The sequence below is a fragment of the Bufo gargarizans genome, chromosome 3, assembly GCF_014858855.1.
Source record: "Bufo gargarizans isolate SCDJY-AF-19 chromosome 3, ASM1485885v1, whole genome shotgun sequence".
NCBI lineage: Eukaryota > Metazoa > Chordata > Amphibia > Anura > Bufonidae > Bufo > Bufo gargarizans.
In genome coordinates this window covers 313,327,227-313,348,303 of record NC_058082.1, presented here as the reverse complement: position 1 = coordinate 313,348,303, position 21,077 = coordinate 313,327,227, and the positions used below count along the sequence as shown (strand labels likewise).

At 44.5% G+C, this 21,077-nt stretch overlaps 1 protein-coding gene across 1 annotated transcript; it reads right to left on the bottom strand.

Annotated features, from left to right (window-relative positions):
• Nucleotides 1-1,667: 1,667 nt before the first annotated feature.
• LOC122932665 (MYC binding protein) lies at nucleotides 1,668-20,622 on the bottom strand. Its single transcript, XM_044287209.1, has 5 exons — nucleotides 20,527-20,622; nucleotides 9,913-9,985; nucleotides 4,922-4,970; nucleotides 3,279-3,408; nucleotides 1,668-1,831 (listed from the first exon to the last, which is right to left on the bottom strand). Exons 1-5 carry the CDS (start codon nucleotides 20,539-20,541, stop codon nucleotides 1,787-1,789), a joined length of 312 nt encoding a protein of 103 aa, XP_044143144.1. The 5' UTR covers nucleotides 20,542-20,622; the 3' UTR covers nucleotides 1,668-1,786.
• Between the last annotated feature and the right edge of the window lie 455 nt (nucleotides 20,623-21,077).

Here is a 21,077-nt window from a genome sequence, read left to right as displayed (position 1 = left end):
TGCACAGTATAGGAAAAGTCTATGCGTCCGTGAAAACCACTGACAACACAGATAGTATTCACTTGAATGGCGCTTAGCCGCGCCCAGGCCAGTTGATAGTAGTCTTGACATCACTGGGCCAGCGGTAAACAGTGAGAAGGCCGCGGCGCTGCTGGAGCGCCGCTGCCTTCTCAAACAGCTGACCGGCAGACCCCCGCTGATCAGATGCTGATCTATCCAGAGGATAGATCATCAGTTTAAACAAACTACAGAACCCCTTTAGGCTACTTTCACATTAGCGTTTTTCTTTTCCGGCATAGAGTTCCGTCACAGGGGCTCTATACCGGAAAATAACTGATCAGGCATATCCCCATGCATTCTGAATGGAGAGCAATCCGTTCAGGATGCATCAGGATGTCTTCAATTCAGTCATTTTGACTGATCAGGCAAAAGAGAAAACCGTAGCATGCTACGGTTTTATCTCTGGCGAAAAAAACTGAAGACTTGCCTGAATGCTGGATCCGGCATTTTTTTCCGTAGGAATGTATTAGTGCCGGATCTGTGCGCAGACCTTTAAAAATACGGATCCGTTTCTCCCGATGACACCGGAAAAACAGATCCAGTATTGCAATGCATTTTTCAGACTGATCAGGCATTTTTCAGACTGATCAGTCAGAAAAAATGACATCCGTTTGCATACAGTTTGCCTGATCAGGCAGTCAGTTCAGGCAACGGAACTGCCTGCCGGAATCAAACAACGCAAGTGTGAAAGTACCCTTAATTGTCAGTGTTTGTGGAATACAGGTGACACACGGAGGGCAAAAAATGCACACATGGTCCAAACACAGATTCTGCATGGACATCTTCATGGATGAAATGAAACATGGACGGATTTTCCATGGACAAAAAATGGACACAGAAATGTGAACGGGGCCTTAGTCCTCTTGCACACGGCTATTGCCCCGCCGTGGCTGTATTGCGGGCCGCATATGGCAGGTCTGCAATACATGGGACATCGGCCGTGTGCATTCCGCATCACGGATGTGGACCTATTCACTTGAATGGGTCCACAAATCAAGAGATGCGGTGCGGACCAGAAGCACTCAGTAGTGGGGTAATGTTCTTCCATTTCGCCAAAAAAAATAGAAGAACTTGTTCTATATTTTTGCGGAACGGACGGATCGCAGACCCCATTCAAGTGAATAGGTCCGCGATCCGCAATGCGGCTGCCCCACAGTTGTTGCCCGTGCATTTGCAGTCCGCAGCACGGACCTGGCCAGCACACGGTCGTGTGCAAGAGGCCTTAGAGTGCATCGGTATAGGAAAGACCAAGAAATAGATTGGATTGATGATGGAGTATGCACAGCATCATGTCTGCACAGTTTTTGTTTGTTTTTTAAATGTAAAGAATGTTTTCAGTCACCGATATCAAGCAGAGACTCACAGTATGTCTGTACTTAGCAGTTGTGACTTTCTACATGTTCTGCCATGTAATCCTGACCAACTGCATTATAAACAGTAATAATCAGATCCCGTGTTCATTAAGGACACATTTATTTGGCAAACTCTGCCTAAACTAGGTGTCACCATTAATTGTGAAGTATCCTGAAAATACAATTTTGTCGTGTATAAATTATTATTTTTAATGCTTTGAACCAGTTTGTATCATACAGGAAGGCACAAAATGGTTGCAGAAGACAAGTGGTTTATTTAGGACTATAAACAACTGAACATTTGTGCCCAAAATATAATAAGAAATCCTAGGGTCATTCATTATTTACATATCCAGTGCTAGAAATCAGGGCTGTTACTCCGGGCGTTTTTCATCTGTGTGAGGTTCAAGCTGACTAAGCTGCAAGAAGAAAAAGAAAAAAGTTACTATAGAAATATACGTGAGCGCAGGACACAAACCTAAATGCAGCCGTACATGGAACACTTCTTCCACATGGAGGCAAAGAATGGTGCCCTCTCTAACTGTTTATGGGATAGTCTTCCCAGACTCATCTGCAAGCAGTGCTCCTCTCCCGTGTGTAACCAAGGATCAAGCTTGGATTTTATCTCCGCCAGAGCTTGTTCCTAATAATTGACCTGTATAAATGTATTAGCAGAAGCTTGTTTGTCAAGTTGTCTGGGGCACAGCGCCCAGGGAAACAGGAATGTGCTGCCAACACACAAGAAAACCGGGGGCAATTGATCGTAGCAGAAATCGTTCATCCCCATACAGCAGTGATCATTGCTACATGTAAATGGGGCTCACAAGCAGACCTGATGAGGAGCAACATGTTCCTGATCATTATACCTGCTTTATTGGCCTGTGTAAATGGGTCCTCGAGTCAATGGGCAAGATTTATCAAAATGGGTTTTAAGCAAGTCTGTGGGCGCCCTGTGCCCATACTGCTGTCCGCAATGCTCTGGCACCTAGTGTGTGCAAGCCATTTGCAGGCCCATTCACTGGAATGGGTCCACAATCCGCAAGATTCAGTCTGCACTGCAAAAAAAATAGAACATTTTTTTTGTGGTGCAGAGGCCGCAATACGGGCAGGGGCCACACACTATCGTATGCATGAGCCCTTGGTGAAAGTTCACATCTCCATTTAATTTTCCTTTTTTGTGATCCATCAGAAAACAGGATCCTGTAAAAAAAATCTTGTTGCATCAGAGCCATTTCCTTCTGAGATCTGCTTTTTTAGACTGAAAAAAAAAAGGTGAAATCTTATTGGCTGCTATTGGGACCTAATCCAGTTTTCCTTTACACCGGTTTTGTTAATTTTCCACGAGAATTTTGTCTTCACACATAGACTGCACAGCCAACTCGGATACCTGGGTCCTTACATCATGCTGCTGCTTAAAGGGGTTGGCCACTTTCTGGTGACTGTGGACCAATGTGTATGTAAAATGACTATATGGCACTTACTAATATACTCTCTGTTGATATTCTGTACCATTTTCTATATTACATTAGGTTTGCCATAACATTACTTTAGTGCTGTCCATAAAATGGCTGCTGATGTAGAGTCATGTGACCAGGCAGATCACCTCCATGCGATGTCTCCTCCATTCAGTTGCACCACACCTGCCATCTGCACTTGCGCTGCTGGGAGTTTAGTGCAGGTGCAGTGTTTGAATAGAGAAGACATTGCGTGGAGCCGATTTGCCTGGTCACACTTATTTCTGGCCCAGGAACCTTCTCCTGTCCCCTATCCACGTTACCCGTGAGGAGCTCTGAGCTCACAAATGCTCAGCCATATTCGACAAGGAATGATAAGGGGAGGAAAACATAGAACAGGAGAGGAACTAACCTTTGCTTTCAGTTCTTTGTTCTCTTCTAGAACAGCTTCGTACTTTTGTTTCAGTTCTGCGATTTCCAAGCGTAAAGCCTCTACATCTGGTGTTTCAGGGCCGGCAGCTCCCATGTGCTGTTTTAGAAAGCTGGATGCACCATTAAGGATAACTATGTTTTATATATTTATATATATTTATATATATATATATATATATATATATATATCTCTATCTATCTATATATCTCTATCTATCTATCTCTCTCCTTCTCCACTGTCTGCAGAGCACGGCACACACCATATTGTCATATAAGAGGAGCGCAGTATAGTACCATAATATATAAATATATATATAGAAGTGACGAAAAAATGGGCAGCACTCCGGTCTTGTGAAAGATTCAGTGACGTTCTATTCACACACACTCTCAATGCAGCATTTCAGCCCTCTCAATGGAGCCTTTGTCAAGCTCGACAAAAGCTCCATTGAGAGGGCTGAAATGCTGCATTGCGAGTGTGTGTGAATAAAACGTCACTGAATCTTTCACAAGACCGGAGTGCTGCCCATTTTTTCGTCACTTCCATTGTTCTGTTCCTGTCCAGGGGCATTTGTGGAGTTGCACCCGGCATCATATAGAGTGCTGCTGATTTAACTTTTGGTATATACCATGTGTATACTAGATTCTAGGGATGGGCTGCAGGTTTTTCATTAAATAAACTACTGATGTGCTATGTTGGCCAGTAAGTAATTATAAAACTCTTTTATAAAGAAAATGTTGTAGTGGCATTTGATCCTTTGATGTTTTTTTTCCAATTTGCAGCGTGCCCTGGGTGTGGTGTTTTTACCATAAGCTTCTCAATAAGAAAAAACAAAGTCAGAAAAAATGCAAGTATTAAAAAAAAAAGCTACACTAGAAAAAAAATGTTGCAAGCCACAAATGACCCCTCCTAAATACTAGTACTGTGGCAGCACTAAGGGCACAGGCACACAATCGTATTTTCCAACCACATCAAATTCACTTTTTTTGAGGATTGGATGCAGACCCATTTAGTTCAACTGTGTGCTGTCCGCATCCATATGTTTGTTCTGCGGCCCCACAAAAAAAAAAAAAAAAATAGAACATGTCCTATTCTTGGCCGTTTTGTAGACAAGGATAGGACAGTTCTACAGGAGGTGGAAAAAAAGTGGCAGCATTCTTACAGCTGGTATCCATGGTTTGTGGATCACAACATATGCGCTTGTGTGCATGGGGCCTAAAGGGGTTTAAAAATAAATGCATACCGTACCCCTGGCCCCACACCTATCTCCAGAATAGATACCCCCAACTCGCAGTCACTGTGAATGGAGATATACCAGTGCATACAAGGCCCCTTCTCTATTCATTTCTTCGGGAGTTCCAATCACTGTGTTAGTGGCGGTGGCACTCAGGGGAGCACTGCAGCATCTTCCTCGGCCGGAGAGGTTACAGCCATCAGTCTCCTAGTTTTTGTGCAGCTAAGTCCAATTCAAGTGAATGGTATTGAGCTGAAATACTAACCACCGAGGCTGTGCAATGTAGGACGCTGTGCTTAGTACACCCTCACCGGGCTGATAGGTCATCAATATTGGTAATGGAAACATTTTACCCATTTGGATGACAAAATGTTATGCATAGAAAGGATACTCCAATGCATTATTCGGCTTTTCTGGCTCTTCATACAGTTCAACCAATACTGCAACAGAGAATGAACATTTATTTGCATTTTATAGTATTTTTGGACCCATGCATAAAAATTGAACAAAAACAAAAAAGGTCAGTTTTGTGCATAGCAACCAGATTTTAGCTTTCATTTCTACAATGCAAGCTTCAAAAGTGATCCGACTTCTAAAACTGGTTCACATCTGCATTGTCATTTCTAGTTTCTGCTTAGTCATCGGATCAGAGCGGGATCCATCACATGATTGACCCCCACCGTCTAGTAATAGGGTCTCTCAGGTTCAATCATGGTACTTATCATTATACTGCATTATGTTTTCCATCAACAGCAGAACTTCTGACGCAGATGTCGATCAAGTGCTTGAATAGACAAACAATTGAAAGGGAATCTGTCACCAGCGACCTCCTTATCCAACGTGTATAGGCACGTAGCTGTGGTTCACGCCGTTTTTGTATGCTTATATGAGGCACCAGTCGCAGATTAGGCCTTTGGTGCAATGAGGGTGTCGCCACTGTGCTTGTTGGACCTTTCTATGGCTAGTCCCACCCTTGTTGATTTGACTGACGGGAGTAGGCAGTGGCAAAGAGCCGAGAGAGGGGCTGGCCACAGAAACGAGTGGAGCTTGGGTGCAATAAGCGCAATGGTGACTCCCTCATTGCACCAAAAGTCTAATTTGCATATTAAGAAAAAGCATCATAATTCAGGAATTAAGCCTCGGATCAACAAAAGAAGAACAGTGTTTAATCAGGGAAACCACAGCTATACGTCTATGCAGACAGCTGGATAGAGAAGTCACTGGTGACAGATTCCATCCAAGGACTCAAAATGACTAAATTCTTGCTGGAACATACAAGACACACACTACAGCCTCACTGGATGCTACAAGTAGACAACAGTTTTGCAGGTTCCATTACCTTTTACTGATTCTCCTAAGGGTGCTGACACACGTTCAGGCTTTTTTATGCAGTTTTTGAAGCCAAAATCAGGTGTGGATCATAGCAGGAGAGAAAGTGTTAAGGACCGGTACAACTTCTCCACTTTTTTAAATCCACTACTGGTTTTGGCTTCAAAAACTATCAAAAAAAACCTCATGGGGATGGCGCTGAAATTTTCTGCTTGGATATTGGCCTGCGATGGGGACTTTAAAATCAGCAGCATATCAATTGTGTGGATTTTCAGTGCAGATTTCAATGCAAGGGGTTAGATCGGAGGCGAATCGTGTCAAAACCCATGATAAAATCCGCAAGTGAAAACCGCTTGGACAATCAGCATAAACTACACTGCCGTGTGCATATACCCCGTGTGTCTCATAAAGCACAATTACAAGTTCAATCTTACAAAAATATCTGAATAGCACTGAAGGGTACAAACATTTCACAGAGACCTGCGAATGTTAGTATGTAAGTGAGAGCATGACTTGCCTATCTTCTCAAAAGTCCCAGGAAACTAGACAGTCCCTTCCATAAACATTTTTCCAGGAAAAAAAATAAATTTAAGAAATAAATGGCATCCACTATAAAAGGGTTTTCCGACAGGGACCCTGTCGATCAGCTGATTGAGAAGGCAGAGGTGCTCCTGTGAGTGCAGCGGTCTTCTGGCAGCTTACCAGGCACAGCACCGTACATAGTATAGTAGCCATGCTTTGTATTGCGCTCAGCCCCATTCACTTCTATGGGGCCGAGCTACTCCTAGGCCATGTGTCCAATAAACGTGTCGTTACTGGCCTAGGAAAAGCTGGAGAAGGCCACGGCGTCCACAGGAGCATCCTTCTCAAACAGCTGTCAGCATGTATCCTAATACTTTCAATAATATAAAAAGGGAAACTTCTAAAGACTAGAGTTTCATACACCAGTCATCATAACAAGTGGGCTGGATAAGGGCTTATTCACACGACCGTGCTCTGTCCATAAACATGGTCCATATGTTGGCCGCATCTTCTGGACCAGCCATGGCTCCTCTGACCCGAACTGACTGCATCATAGTAATTTATGATAGTCAGTTGCCGTTTGATGGCAGATCTATTGTACTATATTGAGCACAGTACAATAGACCCATGATCAGACAGGAACTGACTATCATAAATTACTATGACGCAGTGAGTTCGGATCAGAGGATCCACAGTCGGTCCCGTAGATGCAGACAAGACACGGACCACGTTTCCTGGACCGAGCAGTCATGTGAATCAGCCCTAAGATGTGCCAAATCTATTAAGAGGCGCAAGCCTCTAAATAAATTTGTTGCATCAGATCAGAACTGTGGGGTGTAGGAGGTCACACCAGCTCCTGCTATACCCCATCCACCATTTTCTTTAAAGTGTACCTGAGTTTTCAAAAAAATAATAATTGCATAATGGTTGTACTTATTCTACAATCATAACTGTGAAGGAATTTATTTGTTGGGCTTGCCTAATGTCTCTTTCAGCTGCACAGCTAGATGCATTTCACTAAGAAGCATCACTTTTCTGTGAAGGCCAACACTGTACTGCTGAGACATATTTCCCTTACTTCTCACTATATTTGTTTTCAACTCTGGAGCTCACAGAGCAGATATCAAGGATGAAAACACACTTACAGACACACAGGAGGTTCATATAATCTCCAAAAGCTGTTGAGAAGCAGTTCTTTTATCAGGCTCAGGATCTCAGCTAACCGACACCCTCATTTCCTGCGAGCAGTCGTCTGAGTCTGTTACTAGGGACCGATCTTGCCTGACAACTGGTAGTGGACTGCAAATTAGGTGGAATTGAGACCCCTTGTGCCCATGACTTTACAGCTTTTTTTTTTTCAGGTGGATGAATGCATATTTTTAAATGATGCGATTAAGGAATTTGTTAGTTACACCATTGTCTAATAAATGAAATGGTGTCAAAGTACAGCAAATCCTTAAAGGCTATGAACACCCTGGGGAAAAATCATAGCATTTTACTTATTTTTGCATAAAAATCATTTTTTCTCAATTGGTCTTCATTAAAAATTTTCAATACCTTTTCGTTTATCAGACGATTATTGCTGTCTGTTTTACAATGAACTTGTCAGGGAACTGCTCTAATGACTTGATCTGTAGACCTTATCTCTGAACTCCTGACAGCTGATAAATAGCTAATGCCCATTTTGTGGACTGCAAACTGCAGGTCCAGAAAACACAGGCACCGCTGAACTCTGCATCACAGTGCAGACCTATTGACTTCAATGCGTCGGCAATCTGCAAGATGGGTCCATACTGCAATGCGTAGTTTACAAGGCTGGTGCTCATGTTTTGCAGACCTGTGGATTGCAGCCCGCAACACGGGCAAGGCGACACCACGTTCCTGTGAATGCAGCCTTAAACTGATAAGCGTATGGCATAAATTAGTTAACCTCTCAGGAAGAGTTCAGAGATAAGGGCTACACATCCAGCTGTCAGAGCAGCTTCCAGAGGGATTCACTGTAAAGCAGAAAGAAACTGTTGAATACTGTGGCTAATAGGTCTGAAGCCTATGAGACAGACGGTTGCTAAGTGTTGACCTCATCATGACTACCTGTACCCAGTTCTCAGGTGGCACAATGACATCATAACGACCTCATAGGACTGAGGCACCTCTACAAATGCTATCGGGTAACAGGACCCAGGTGAGTATTAGATTTTTTACCTGGCCACTTCGGCACCAAATAGCGTACTATGGGGACATGTCTTATACTGGAGGCTTTATGGCAACTTCTCTAATAACGGGGCATTTATGACTGTGGGCACAATAGGGGACATTATTAGTGATGGAGGCACTATGGGGAACATTATTAATGCTGGGAACATTTTTAATACTGGGGGAACAATAGGAAGCATTATTATAACTGGTGGTGCTATAGGGCATTATTAATACTTGGAGCACCAATGTTACTGTCGGCATTATTACTGGGGTATTATAGGGGGCATAATTAAATATATAGGCCCTATATGGACATTATTACAGGGGAACTATAGTCGATTTATATGAAGGCACTATATGGGCATAATCATTACTCAGGGTATTCTGGGAGCACTACAGGGGGCATTATTACTACTATATTTTTTCTGCAGTACAGTGTTTGGGCGCACTGGGGAGCATAGAGGACGTGTTCGGGTGGCACCTGGATGACACTTAGGGCAACAGGACGGGTGGGGGGGGGATGGGTTGTGTTGTGAGGATAATGGAAAAGTGAATCTAATACGTCTATGTGACAAACTGGAAAGACAAGACCTGGTCGAAACAAGTTGTCAGGGCGGTGTGGTCCAAATGGAGATGAGCAAAAAGAACATCTGCATTAGAGGAGACAAAACTGGATGATAGTATGACCAGGCAGCATGCTGAAGATAGGGCTTGCTGGATGCTTGGCCCAATTCTCACCTCCTCAGCCCCCCTCCATATCTAAGTTAAAGACAACTGGAGGAGGACAGAACATGGCAGGGCATGTTCTGGAGAGGGAGGTATTTTATTTGGGCTGCATTGTGGTACTGGGTTCTGCTGGGCAGTTGTTTGTGCTGCACTATGGTACCGCTAGCCCAGCCTACTTGTATTTGTCCCGCAGTCAGTTTGGACCCGCCTACAACATGGGGGCCACTTTCTAGTTTTGTCTTTCATGCACAATTACAGATCTGTGTTGTATGGACCGGTAATATGGCACCCACAGAAATTTATGAAGCCATAGTGTACAGTACCCCAGAGTATGCCTTTTCCATACACAGGTATTTTCTCTTCCCCCCAGAGAAACATTGCTTCCAAAATATGGAACTGTATGGAAATGGTTCCTAGACCACTTTCATGCAGTCAGTATGTGGTTAATGTTTTAAATCAATATTTGTAGCTAAAGCCAGAAGTGGATCCAAAACAGAAGAGACACAATGTTTCCATTATACAAATACTGATGTAAAATCTATTTGTGTGAACAAGTCCTCGTACTGTCACCATCTCTACCATTGTAGAGCCAAAATCTACGCTGCTCACCTTTAGTAAGCGTGTCCAGGACACCAGCCTTCTCCAGGTATCTTCTGAACTGCTCCCTTTTGGAATCTGCTGCCTAGGCACAAAAGGAAATGTAAAGCAAAAGTCTAAATATTCTTTATTTTCACAAAAACATATTAGGGGGGGGGGGGGGGGGGAGATTGTCCAAAGGAAAACTGGCTTAATTGCCCATAGCAACCAATCAGATTCCACCTTTCAGTTTCCAAAGGAGCTCTGAAAAATTAAAAGTGGAACCTGATTGGTTGCTATGGGCAAATAAGGGTACTTTCACACTAGCACTGTTCGGATGCGGCAGGCAGTTCCAGCAACGGAACTACCTGCCGGAACCGGTAAACCAGAATAACCAGAATCTCATCCAGAATAACATATCCAGTATTTCATTTTTTTTAAAGATCAAAAGCAAAAGTAGCACCTCCTATGTGCTACCTCCTATGATGCATGTGCAGACCGGAAAACCGGATCTGGCAACTTCCCAAACACTTGATACCGGATCTTTTGAAATTCATGCCAGATTCGGCAAGTGCGGTAGTGTTCCGGGAATTTGGCCGGAAAAATAACGCTAGTGTGAAAGTACCCTAAGGCTGCTTTCACACTAGCGTTCGTCGGTCCGCTCGTGAGCTCCGTTTGAAGGAGCTCACGAGCGGACCCGAACGCAGCCGTCCAGCCCTGATGCAGTCTGAATGGAGCGGATCCGCTCAGACTGCATCAGTCTGGCGGCGTTCAGCCTCCGCTCCGCTCGCCTCCGCACGGACAGGCGGACAGCTGAACGCTGCTTGCAGCGTTCGGGTGTCCGCCTGGCCGTGCGGAGGCGTGCGGATCCGTGCGGATCCGTCCAGACTTACAATGTAAGTCAATGGGGACGGATCCGTTTGAAGATGCCACAATGTGGCTCAATCTTCAAGCGGATCCGTCCCCCATTGACTTTACATTGAAAGTCTGGACGGATCCGTACTAGGCTATTTTCACACTTTAGCTTTTTTTTGCTAATATAATGCAGACGGATCCGTTCTGAACGGAGCCTCCGTCTGCATTATTATGAGCGGATCCGTTCAGAACGGATCCGCCCGAACGCTAGTGTGAAAGTAGCCTAAGCCAGTTTTGCTTTAGACCAGTTTTAATAAATACCCCCCATTGGCTCACATATAGATCATTAACCCTTTCAGGACCGGGCCATTTTTCACCTTTCTGCCCAGGCCATTTTTAGCAAATCTGACATGTGTCACTTTATGTGGCGATAACTTTAAAACGCTTTTACTTATCCAGGACATTCTGAGATTGTTTTCTTGTCACATATTGTACTTCATGACAGTGGTAAAATGGAGTAAAAAAAATTCATTTTTATTTATTTAAAAAAAATACTAAAAGTTTACCAAAAATGTGGAAAAATTTCCAAATTTAAATTTCTCTACTTTTATAATAGATATTAATACCTCCAAAAATAGTTATTACTTTACATTCCCCATATGTCTACTTCATGTTTGGACCATTTTGACAATGACATTTTATTTTTTGTGGACATTACAAGGCTTAGAAGCAAATCTTAAAATTTTTAAGAACATTTCCAAACCCCAATTTTTTCAGGGCCAGTTCAGTTATGAAGTCACTTTGTGGGGCTTACATATTGGAAACCACCCATAAATCATCCCATTTTAGAAACTACACCCCGCAAGCTATTCAAAACTGGTTTTATAAATTTTGCTAACCCTTTAGATGTCCCACGAGAATTAAATGAAAATGGGAATAAAGTTTCAAAATTTCAAATTTTTTTGCAGATTTTAAATTTTAATAGATTTTTTTCTGCAACACATCAAGGGTTAACAGCCAAACAAAACTCAAAATCTATTACCCTGAATCTGGAGTTTACAGAAACACCCCATGTGTGCTCAAAAACTGATGTATGGGCGCACAGCAGGCTTCAGAGTGGAAGGAGCACCATATGGCTTTTGGAGAGTGGATTTAGCTGGAATGGTAATTGGGAGCTTTGTCGCATATTAAGACACCCTGAGGTGGCCCTACAGTGGAAACCCCCCAAAAGTTACCCCATTCCAGAAACCACACCCCTCAAGGAATATTTCAAAGTGTGTAGTGAGCACTTTGACCCCTCAGGCGTTTCACAGAATTAGGAAACGATTGGCTGTGAAAATGAAATTTTTTAAAAAAAAAATTCCCAGAAAAAGTTGCTTTACACCCACATTTTTCACTTTCACTAGGGGATACAGGACAAAATGCACCCCACATTTTGTTCCCCATTTCCTCCCAAATACACCAACACCCAATATGTGCTCCTAAAATGATGTATGGATGCATGGCAGGGTCCAAAAGGGAAATAGCGCCATAGGGCTTTTGGAGGACAGATTTTGCAGGATTGGCTTTTGGAAGCTATGAAGACACCCTGAGGTACCCCTAGAGTGGAAACCCCCAAAAAGTGACCCCATTCCGGAAACTACACTCCTCAAGGAATATTTCAAGATGTGTAGAGAGAACTTTGTCCTCAAAGGTGATTCATGGAATTGGCTGTGAAAATGAAAAATTCCCAATTTTTCCAGAAAAATTTACTTTAGGCCCAAATTTTTCACTTTCACAAGGGGTACTAGAGAAAATGTACCCCCTAATTTATTGCCCTCCTGATTACATCAATACCTCATATGTGCTTGTATACTGCTATATGGGCGTACCACAGGGGTCAGAAGGAAAGGAGCACCAAATAGCTTCTGGAAGGCAGACTTCACCGGAATAACTGACAGGCGCCATCTTGCAATTGAACACACCCTGAGGTACCCCTAGAGTGGAAACCCCCAAACAGTGACCCCATTCCGGAAACTACACCCCTCAAGGAATATTTCCAGGTGTGTAGTGAGCACTTTGACCCATCAGGCGTTTCACAGAATTAGGAAACCCTTGACTGTGAAAATGAAAAATGTCAATTTTTGCCCAAAAAAGTTGCTTTACACCCACATTTTTCACTTTCACAAGCTGTAACAGGACAAAATGCACCCCACATTTTGTTCCCCATTTCCCCCCGAATACGCCGACAACCCATATGTGCTCAAAAAATAACGTATGGGCGCATGGCAGGACTCTAGAGTCAAACTGCTAAATATGGATTTTGCTGACAGGCCTGAATTGGCAGACATTTATTTTAGCTGCCATGTCACATTAAATATATTCCCCAGAAATAGAAAATCCCAAGTGACCCCATTTCGGAAAGAGCACCCCCGTACGAAAAGTGGTGGAAAGGGTACTTTTCAGCAAACGGGTGTCTCATAGAAGGCAGAAATACTAGAGAAAGGTTTTCAAAGTACACATTTGTAAAAATGAAAAACTACTAGCAGACCCCAATTCTTCACTTTCACAAGGGGTTAAAGGAGAAAATGCACCCCAGTATATGTTCCCCATTTTGCAAACACCCCATATGTGCTTGTAGCCTTCTGTACAGACGCACAGCAGGGCTCTAGAGTCAAACAGCTAAATATGGTTTTTGCAGGCCTGAATAAACAGACATGGATTTTAGCTGCCATGTCGCATTAAATAAATTCCTGAGGTCCCCAGAAATAAAAAGAAAACCAAGAAGTGACCCCATTTCGGAAAGAGCAACCCCGTCTGAACATTTTAAGGTGTGGAAACTTTTGACCTAACAGGTGTTTCACAGAAATGAATATGTAGTGGTTGGTGAAAAGTGGATCTGTAAGCTATGCGGACTAAATCAGAGATATACCGTATTTTTCGCCCTATTAGGCCTCATGCACACGACCGTTGTTTGGGTCTGCATCTGAGCCGCCGTTTTGGCGGCTCGGATGCGGATCCATTCACTTCAATGAGGCTGCAAAAGACTCCGTGTGCTGTCCGCATCCATGGCTCCGTTCCGCGGCCCCGCTAAAAAAATATAACATGTCCTATTCTTGTCCGCGCTTTGCGGACAAGAATAGGCGTTTATATTGCCGGCGCCCGTTCTGTAAATTGCAGAAGGCGTCACGGGCGGCTTCCGTTTTTTGCAGATCCGCGTTTGTGGACCACAAAAAACGGCACGGTCGTGTGCATGAGGCCAAAGACGCACTTTTTAGGGGGGAAAATTGCAGTGCATCTTATGGGGCGAATGCTGCAGTTTACAATGATACACCCCTGACCTCGCTGTGCAGCATGCGGTCGGCAGTGTATCAGTGGGGAGGGATGAGAGGCTGGGGGCCGGCATCTAGTTTTGAATGGCAGCGGGGCCCGGTGCAGTCACTGTATTCTATTGCACCGGGCCCCGCTCACTGTAGTAATCCCATCTATAACTGTAGGCAATGTTTTAACAATAATCTTCACTTACTAACGTCCGTATCAGGCAGGAGGCCGGACGGGCGGGCACTGGCAGCGTAACTCACTATGTCACGCACCTGCTCGGCCCACTTTATGAATGAAGCAGGCGCGTGACGTAGTGAGTGCCTGATACGGACGTTAGTAAGTGAAGATTATTGTTAAACAATGCCTACAGTCATAGATAGGATTACTACAGTGAGCGGGACCCGGTGCAATAGAATACAGTGACTGCACCGGGCCCCGCTGCCATTACAAAACTAGATGCCTCCCCCACCCTCTGTATTGGGGGTCATTCACACTACACAGGGACACTTATGGGGGGGGGGGGGAGGATCTGTGGATGACACATAGCATAGATGCTATATATGCCAGCCACAGATGCCCCCCCATAACAGTGCCAGACAAAGATGTCTCCCCCATAACAGTGTCAGCCACAGACCACCATTAGTTCAAAACCCACCAAAAGCACACCTTTTGGTTAAAAAAAATTTTTTTTCTTATTTTCCTCAAAAACCTAGGTGCGTCATGGATGAAATTAAATTAATACTGCATGGATGTGGTAGATTCTGAAACACTCCTGCACAGGCCAGGTTTTTCAGGGCAGGTTTCACAGTGGTCAATGGTGTCTTTCCTTATCCCTCTTTTGTGACACACACTGCATCTTTTTTGGGTCCTTCCCTTCCTTGCTGTCTGGGGGGATTTCACATGACAGGTGAAATGTTGGGTCGTTTTGGGGTGGGCACTGTGCATTGTCATTGTAGTGTAGGAATTTCCGAATTGAATCAAATCGATTCCAGGTCATGGTCTTACTGTAAGACTCCATTCACACATCCGCAAGTGCTGTCCGTACCCATTCCACAATGCTCTATGGGGCCAGAAAAGATGCGGAGAGCACACTATGTGCTCTCCGCATCCACATTTCCGGAGCGCGCCCCCAATCTTCCGGTCCGCAGCTCCGCAAGAAAATAGAGCATGTCCTATTCTTGTCCGCAATTGCGGACAATAAGCATTTCTATGGGGATGCCAACCGGGTGTATTGCGGATCCGCAATACACTACAGACGTGTGAATGGACCCTAAATTGGAGTCTGGTAGAAAATGTCCGAACTCCAATATTGTCTAATGGTTGTTTTTTTTTACAACGCCCATATGCAGCAAAAGTCCCCAAAATTTCATAATTTTTGCTACACTTACTGGGGTCCAACCTAGGGGTCTCGCATATGGCAAAGTAGGGCTCTGGGAAATAAATTGCTGGGCATATAAGTTTGTTTGGGTCACCATCAAATTTATAAAATCTTCTAAGAAAAAGATTTTGTACAAAATCAATTTGTGTGAAGCCCGTGCAGTCAATTTGGAATCCAGAGTTTCCCACAAACAGGAATTTGGGGCTGATAATTCTCAGGGGGTGGGGGTCTATGTGGCCTCCCTCTGGGGTGCCTTCTAGAGGGTCCCTCATCAGCGGATGATGATGATGTAGAGGAAAGTGGCATCCTCCGTATCAGAGGCGAGCATGGCGTATGCCTCTTCAGCTGAGTATACTCGTTGGGACGGACGGACCATTTTTATTTTATTGGGGTGTCATGTGTGAAATGTGTAAACCTTTATTTAGTGTAAGGGGTGTGTATGTGGTGTTTTCACACGTGAAGTGGCTTGTAATAATTTTGAAATTGCATTTATAGGAAAAGTTGTAAAAATAAAAAAAAGCTTGCAGTGCAACCTGAGCAGACACAATCCGTAATGGACACTGATTGGTGCTCAGTGGTTGCAAAATGCACGTACGCTGATGGTGCGTTCGTGCAAAAAAACCTAAACTCACACTAACTGAAATTCATATATCTAACTACCACTAACTGCAGGTCTTTTTTCACACCAAAAATTTTGGGGGAAATAAAGGAAAAAAATTTTTTTTATGTGCTCAATAGCATCTGCACACTACTGATTGGTGCTCTGCAGCACGCACACAGATCGGGTGTGCAAAAACTGTAGTATAAAAATGCTCTACAGTGCTCTGCAAAATGCACGCACACAGATGGTGTGTTCCTGCAAAAACCTAAACTCACACTAAGGCCTCTTGCACACAAACCCGAGGCCGTGCTGCGGCGCGCAAATTGCGGAACAGATTGAGGAACGGAAGTACAGGACGATACCCCACGGAAGCACTCCGTAGTGCATCCATAAAGTTCCGTTCCGCACCATTCCGCATATCCGGATTTGCGGACCCATTGAAGTGAATGGGTCCGCATCCGTGATGCGGAATGCACATGGAACGGTGCCCGTGTATTGCAGATCCACAAATGCAGTCCGCAATACGGCAACAGGACACCAACAGTCGTGTGCAGGAGGCCTAACTCAAATATATATCTCTAACTACCACTAACTGCAGCTCTTTTTTCACACTAAGGCTACTTTCACACTAGCGTTCGATCGGATCCGTTCTGAACGGATCTGCTCATATTAATGCAGACGGTGGCTCCGTTCAGAACGGATCCGTCTGCATTATATTGGCAAAAAATGGCTAAGTGTGAAATTAGCCTGAGCGGATCCGTCCAGACTTTTACATTGAAAGTCAATGGGGGACGGATCCGCTTGAAGATTGAGCCATATTGTGGCATCTTCAAACGGATCCGTCCCCATTGACTTACATTGTAAGTCTGGACGGATCCGAACGCAGCGTTCAGGTGTCCGCCTGCTGAGCGGAGCGGAGGCTGAACGCCGCCAGACTGATGCAGTCTGAGCGGATCGGCATCCATTCAGACTGCATCAGGGCTGGACGGAAGCGTTCGGGTCCGCTTGTGAGCCCCTTCAAACGGAGCTCACGAGCGGACAGCCGAACGCTAGTGTGAAAAATAAAAAATGTACATAAAAAAAACAAAAAACAACAAGCTCAAAAATGTGCAGCTGCTACGGAGCACACTATTGATTTGTGCTCTGCAACACGCCCACAGATCGTGCGTGCCTGCAAAAATTGTAGTACAAAAATTCACTACAGTGAACACTGGCTAGAAAATTTTATACATACACACATTATATATAAATAAAACTCTATATATATTTTTATACTTAAGTATACAACTTTTTTTTTTAAAGAAGAAAAATGTGCCAAAAAATCAGCACAAATAATCCGCAGGTGCTGATCAGGCAGGTACGCACTGAACAACACTTGGCGGTCACAGCTCGCACGCAGAAAAAGTGGGAGCAGAGCTGGAAAAATTGTAAAAAAAAAAAGAATAAAAAGACCAAAAAAAGCACACAGACCAAATGGCGTCCATAAAAAAATTAAAAAATTAAAAAAAGGATGGGGGGGGGGGACAGAGACGGAGGGTGGTTTATGGATCTGGGCAGCTATTACAGATGTTATTCATTCTTTCTTTCTTTTCAGCAGCCACAAGTCCCAGCAAGCAGCACAGAACCTCTGCTTGCAGTCACCAGCTAGAATGGCTGCATGGGGAAGTTCTGGCTCTTCCTGTGTGGCTATAGCGCTGCCATTGGCTGGAGCTATAGCCACACTGCTGCTTCACCTCGGAGGTGACCGATGCTGATTTGTTTAGCACCTGCCACCTCCTCCTGACCCTCCCCGATGCCTCTGACAGCTTTCTGCGCTGCGATGTGTCTCATTGATCAGCCAATGCAGACCCGGTGCTGGGTGTTAAGGGGTTAATGGCCATAACCATGCAGCCATGAACGAACAAGCAATTGGCAATCAATTTTCATAGAAAACAGCTGCAGCTGTGGTTTTCAGTGGCTTCACATTTGGAGCACATTCCAGCTACCATGTCAGGTCCTACACCAGCCTCCCTGCACACCTGGCTTTATTGGGGTATGTGCAAATGAAGCAGCTGCGGTATCTTTTTTTTTAACCAGGTGAAACACATTTAACCCTTACTAGAACCTCAGCTGCTACATGTGAACATATCCTTACCCCGGCCTTCTAACCTCCACATGGCTGGAGCAGTAAGGGTACTTTCACACTAGCGTTAATCTTTTCCGGCATTGTTCCTTCCTAGGGACTCAATACCAGAAAAGAACTGATCAGTTTTATCCTAATGCATTCTGAATGGAGAGCAATCCGTTCAGGAAGCATCAGGAGGTCTTCAGTTCAGTCATTTTGCCTTTTCAGGACGGAGATAATACTGCAGCGGTTTTATCTCCGTCCAAATTTCTGAAATACTTGCCTTCATGCCGCCGCTGCACTACAGTAATACACTCGTAGTGTATTACTGTAGTGCAGCGGCGACACGAAGCGCACGGCGTCATAGCAACCAATGACGCCGTGCGCTCCTGCTCTGAACAGGAATCCAGCCCGGCATACCACGGACCGCTCTCGGCCGCGAAACACGGCCGTGTGCGTTCGGCCTAAGGCTCATGGGCCCTTGTGCAACAGTTTAGCTTGGGGCCCCCCTTTCCTCAGTGTTTTGTGGTCAGGGAAGTACATAGCTTTTGTGCAGCTCGAGACAAAAATTGAAACAGGGCCCCCCCCCCCCCCATTCCACGTAGATAAAATCGCCGAAGATAAAACCGTAGCATGTTGTGGTTTTATCTTTTGCCTGATCAGTCAAAATAACTGAACTGAAGACATCCTGATGCATCCTGAACGGATTACTCTCCATTAAGAATGCATGGGGATATGCCTGATCAGTTCTTTTTCCGGTATAGAGCCCCAGTGACGGAACTCTATGCCGGAAAAGAAAACCGCTAATGTGAAAGTAGCCTTATACAGCACAAGGGTCTTTGGACCCCCTCAGGCTCCTGGGCCTGGTAGCGACTGCTACCTCTGCACCCCCTATAGCTACACTCCTGCTGGAAACTACATGAATGCCGTCCGGCCCCATTAAATATGATGAGTAGAGATGAGAAAATTTCATATTTTGAAATTCGTTCACGCTTTGGTGGTAAAAGGTGAATTGTGTTATGGATTCCGTTACCACGAACCATAACGCAATTCTATGACTGAATTCATAACGGAATGTCTTTAGAGGCATTCCGTTATTCATTCCATCATCATAATGGAAGTCTATGACCTGCATAACGGATCCGTCCTGTTTCCGTTACGCAGGGGAGTCCTCTGCTGATCCTAAGTCCTCATGCACACGACCATTGTTGTGTCCCGTGTCCGTTGTTCCGTTTTCAGTGAATTTCTGCAGACCCATTGACTTTCAATGGGTCTGTGGAAAACTCAGCTAATGCACCGTTTGTCATCCGCGTCCGTGATCCATGTTTCCAGTCCGTGAAAAAAATATGACCTGTCCTATTTTTTTTCACGGACAACGGTTCGCAGACCCATTCAAGTCAATGGGTCCGTGAAAAACACGGAGGCACACAAGATTGTCATCCGCGTCCGTTTTTTTCCTATCATTTGCATGGCAAACTTGACTTAGATTTTTTTTTTTTACTTTCCTTCATGTCTGGAGATCCTCCAAAAATAAAGGAAGACACACGGACACGGATCAACGGAACCCCTTTTTGCGGGCCGCAAAAAAATACTGTCGTGTGCATGAGGCCTAATGGAAACGGGACAGATCCATTATGCAGGCCATAGACTTCTATTATGACGGAATGCCTCTAAAAGCATTCCGTTATAAATTCCGTCACAGAATTGCATTGTGTTCCGTGGTAACGGAATCCATAACGCAATTCACCTTTAACCAGTAAACAAAGCATGAACGAATTTCATAACCTGAAATTCGCTCATCTCTAATGATGAGAATCGGCCAGTCTAAAACCGCTGCACGCGGACGGATCTCTTGAATGCTAGTGTGAAGCTAGCATTGGTTGCCCATAGCAACCAATCAGAATCCACCTTTCATTTTCCAAAGGAGCTTTGAAAAATGAAAGGTGGAATCTAATTTGTTTCTACAGGCAAATAAGCCAGTTTTGATAAATCTCCCCCATAAATTGGTAGCATGTATGTGTCTCCCTGACTTCCTATTACTTCCTCGGCACAACTATATTCTTGGGCCGTGTTCACACACACCATATCCACCATGGAATGAATGGCGCTTTTAGTAATAATATAAATATCTATCACTTTTCTGTAAAAATTACCAAAACAAAAGGCAGCTTGACCTGATCTCCAACGGTCTCTGGAGCAAATATGCCACACAAACTACTATTTTCATGAATTAACCCACTGCAAGCTTGTAAAACTCTGGAGATTGGGACATATACAGTACAGTGCACGCCTGGTGCTGCAGTCTGAGCCTATGCAATGCACTGAACAGCAGAAGTCGTGCATATTCCCATTTCTGCATAGAGTAGTAACGGATATGACAGGGCAGCGTTCACACCAGCCACATCTTACCTTGTAGTTCGCCATTGCGTTCTGTCGTTTGCTTATGGTTTGGTGAGCAACAATCACCTCAGTAACAACCAGGAAGATTTGTACGCATGCGCAGTAAGTAGCTGCTGGATAACGCACGCGCAACTAGTTTTGCAAGGAGGTTAACGCCGGCGACGCATGCGCAAAGAGGGTAACCAAGAGATTGTTGCCGTTGCTAGGTTGCTAGGATGTGACCATGCCATCCTAACACTATGCTCGGTCATCAATTATATAATCAGTGTGTCTGCCGGAAAATGCCAACATACAGAATGCCAGCTAAAGAGTGCCCTAAACATAATGGCTACCCGGGATTTCCCAGCTGTACACAGTGCCAGAGAATAGCCCCCTCTCCCACTCTAATTTATACAGTGCCCCAACCACTGAGAATGCTATCATATACAGTCAATGCCCAAATGTCTGCTGGGGACACAGATACAAACAATTAAAAGATCTGTTTTGGCGCCCTAGACAACTGACTCTCTTGCCCACCCTTTGTACTGGTTCTGATGTGGCACTGGGAGGTAGATGGTGGG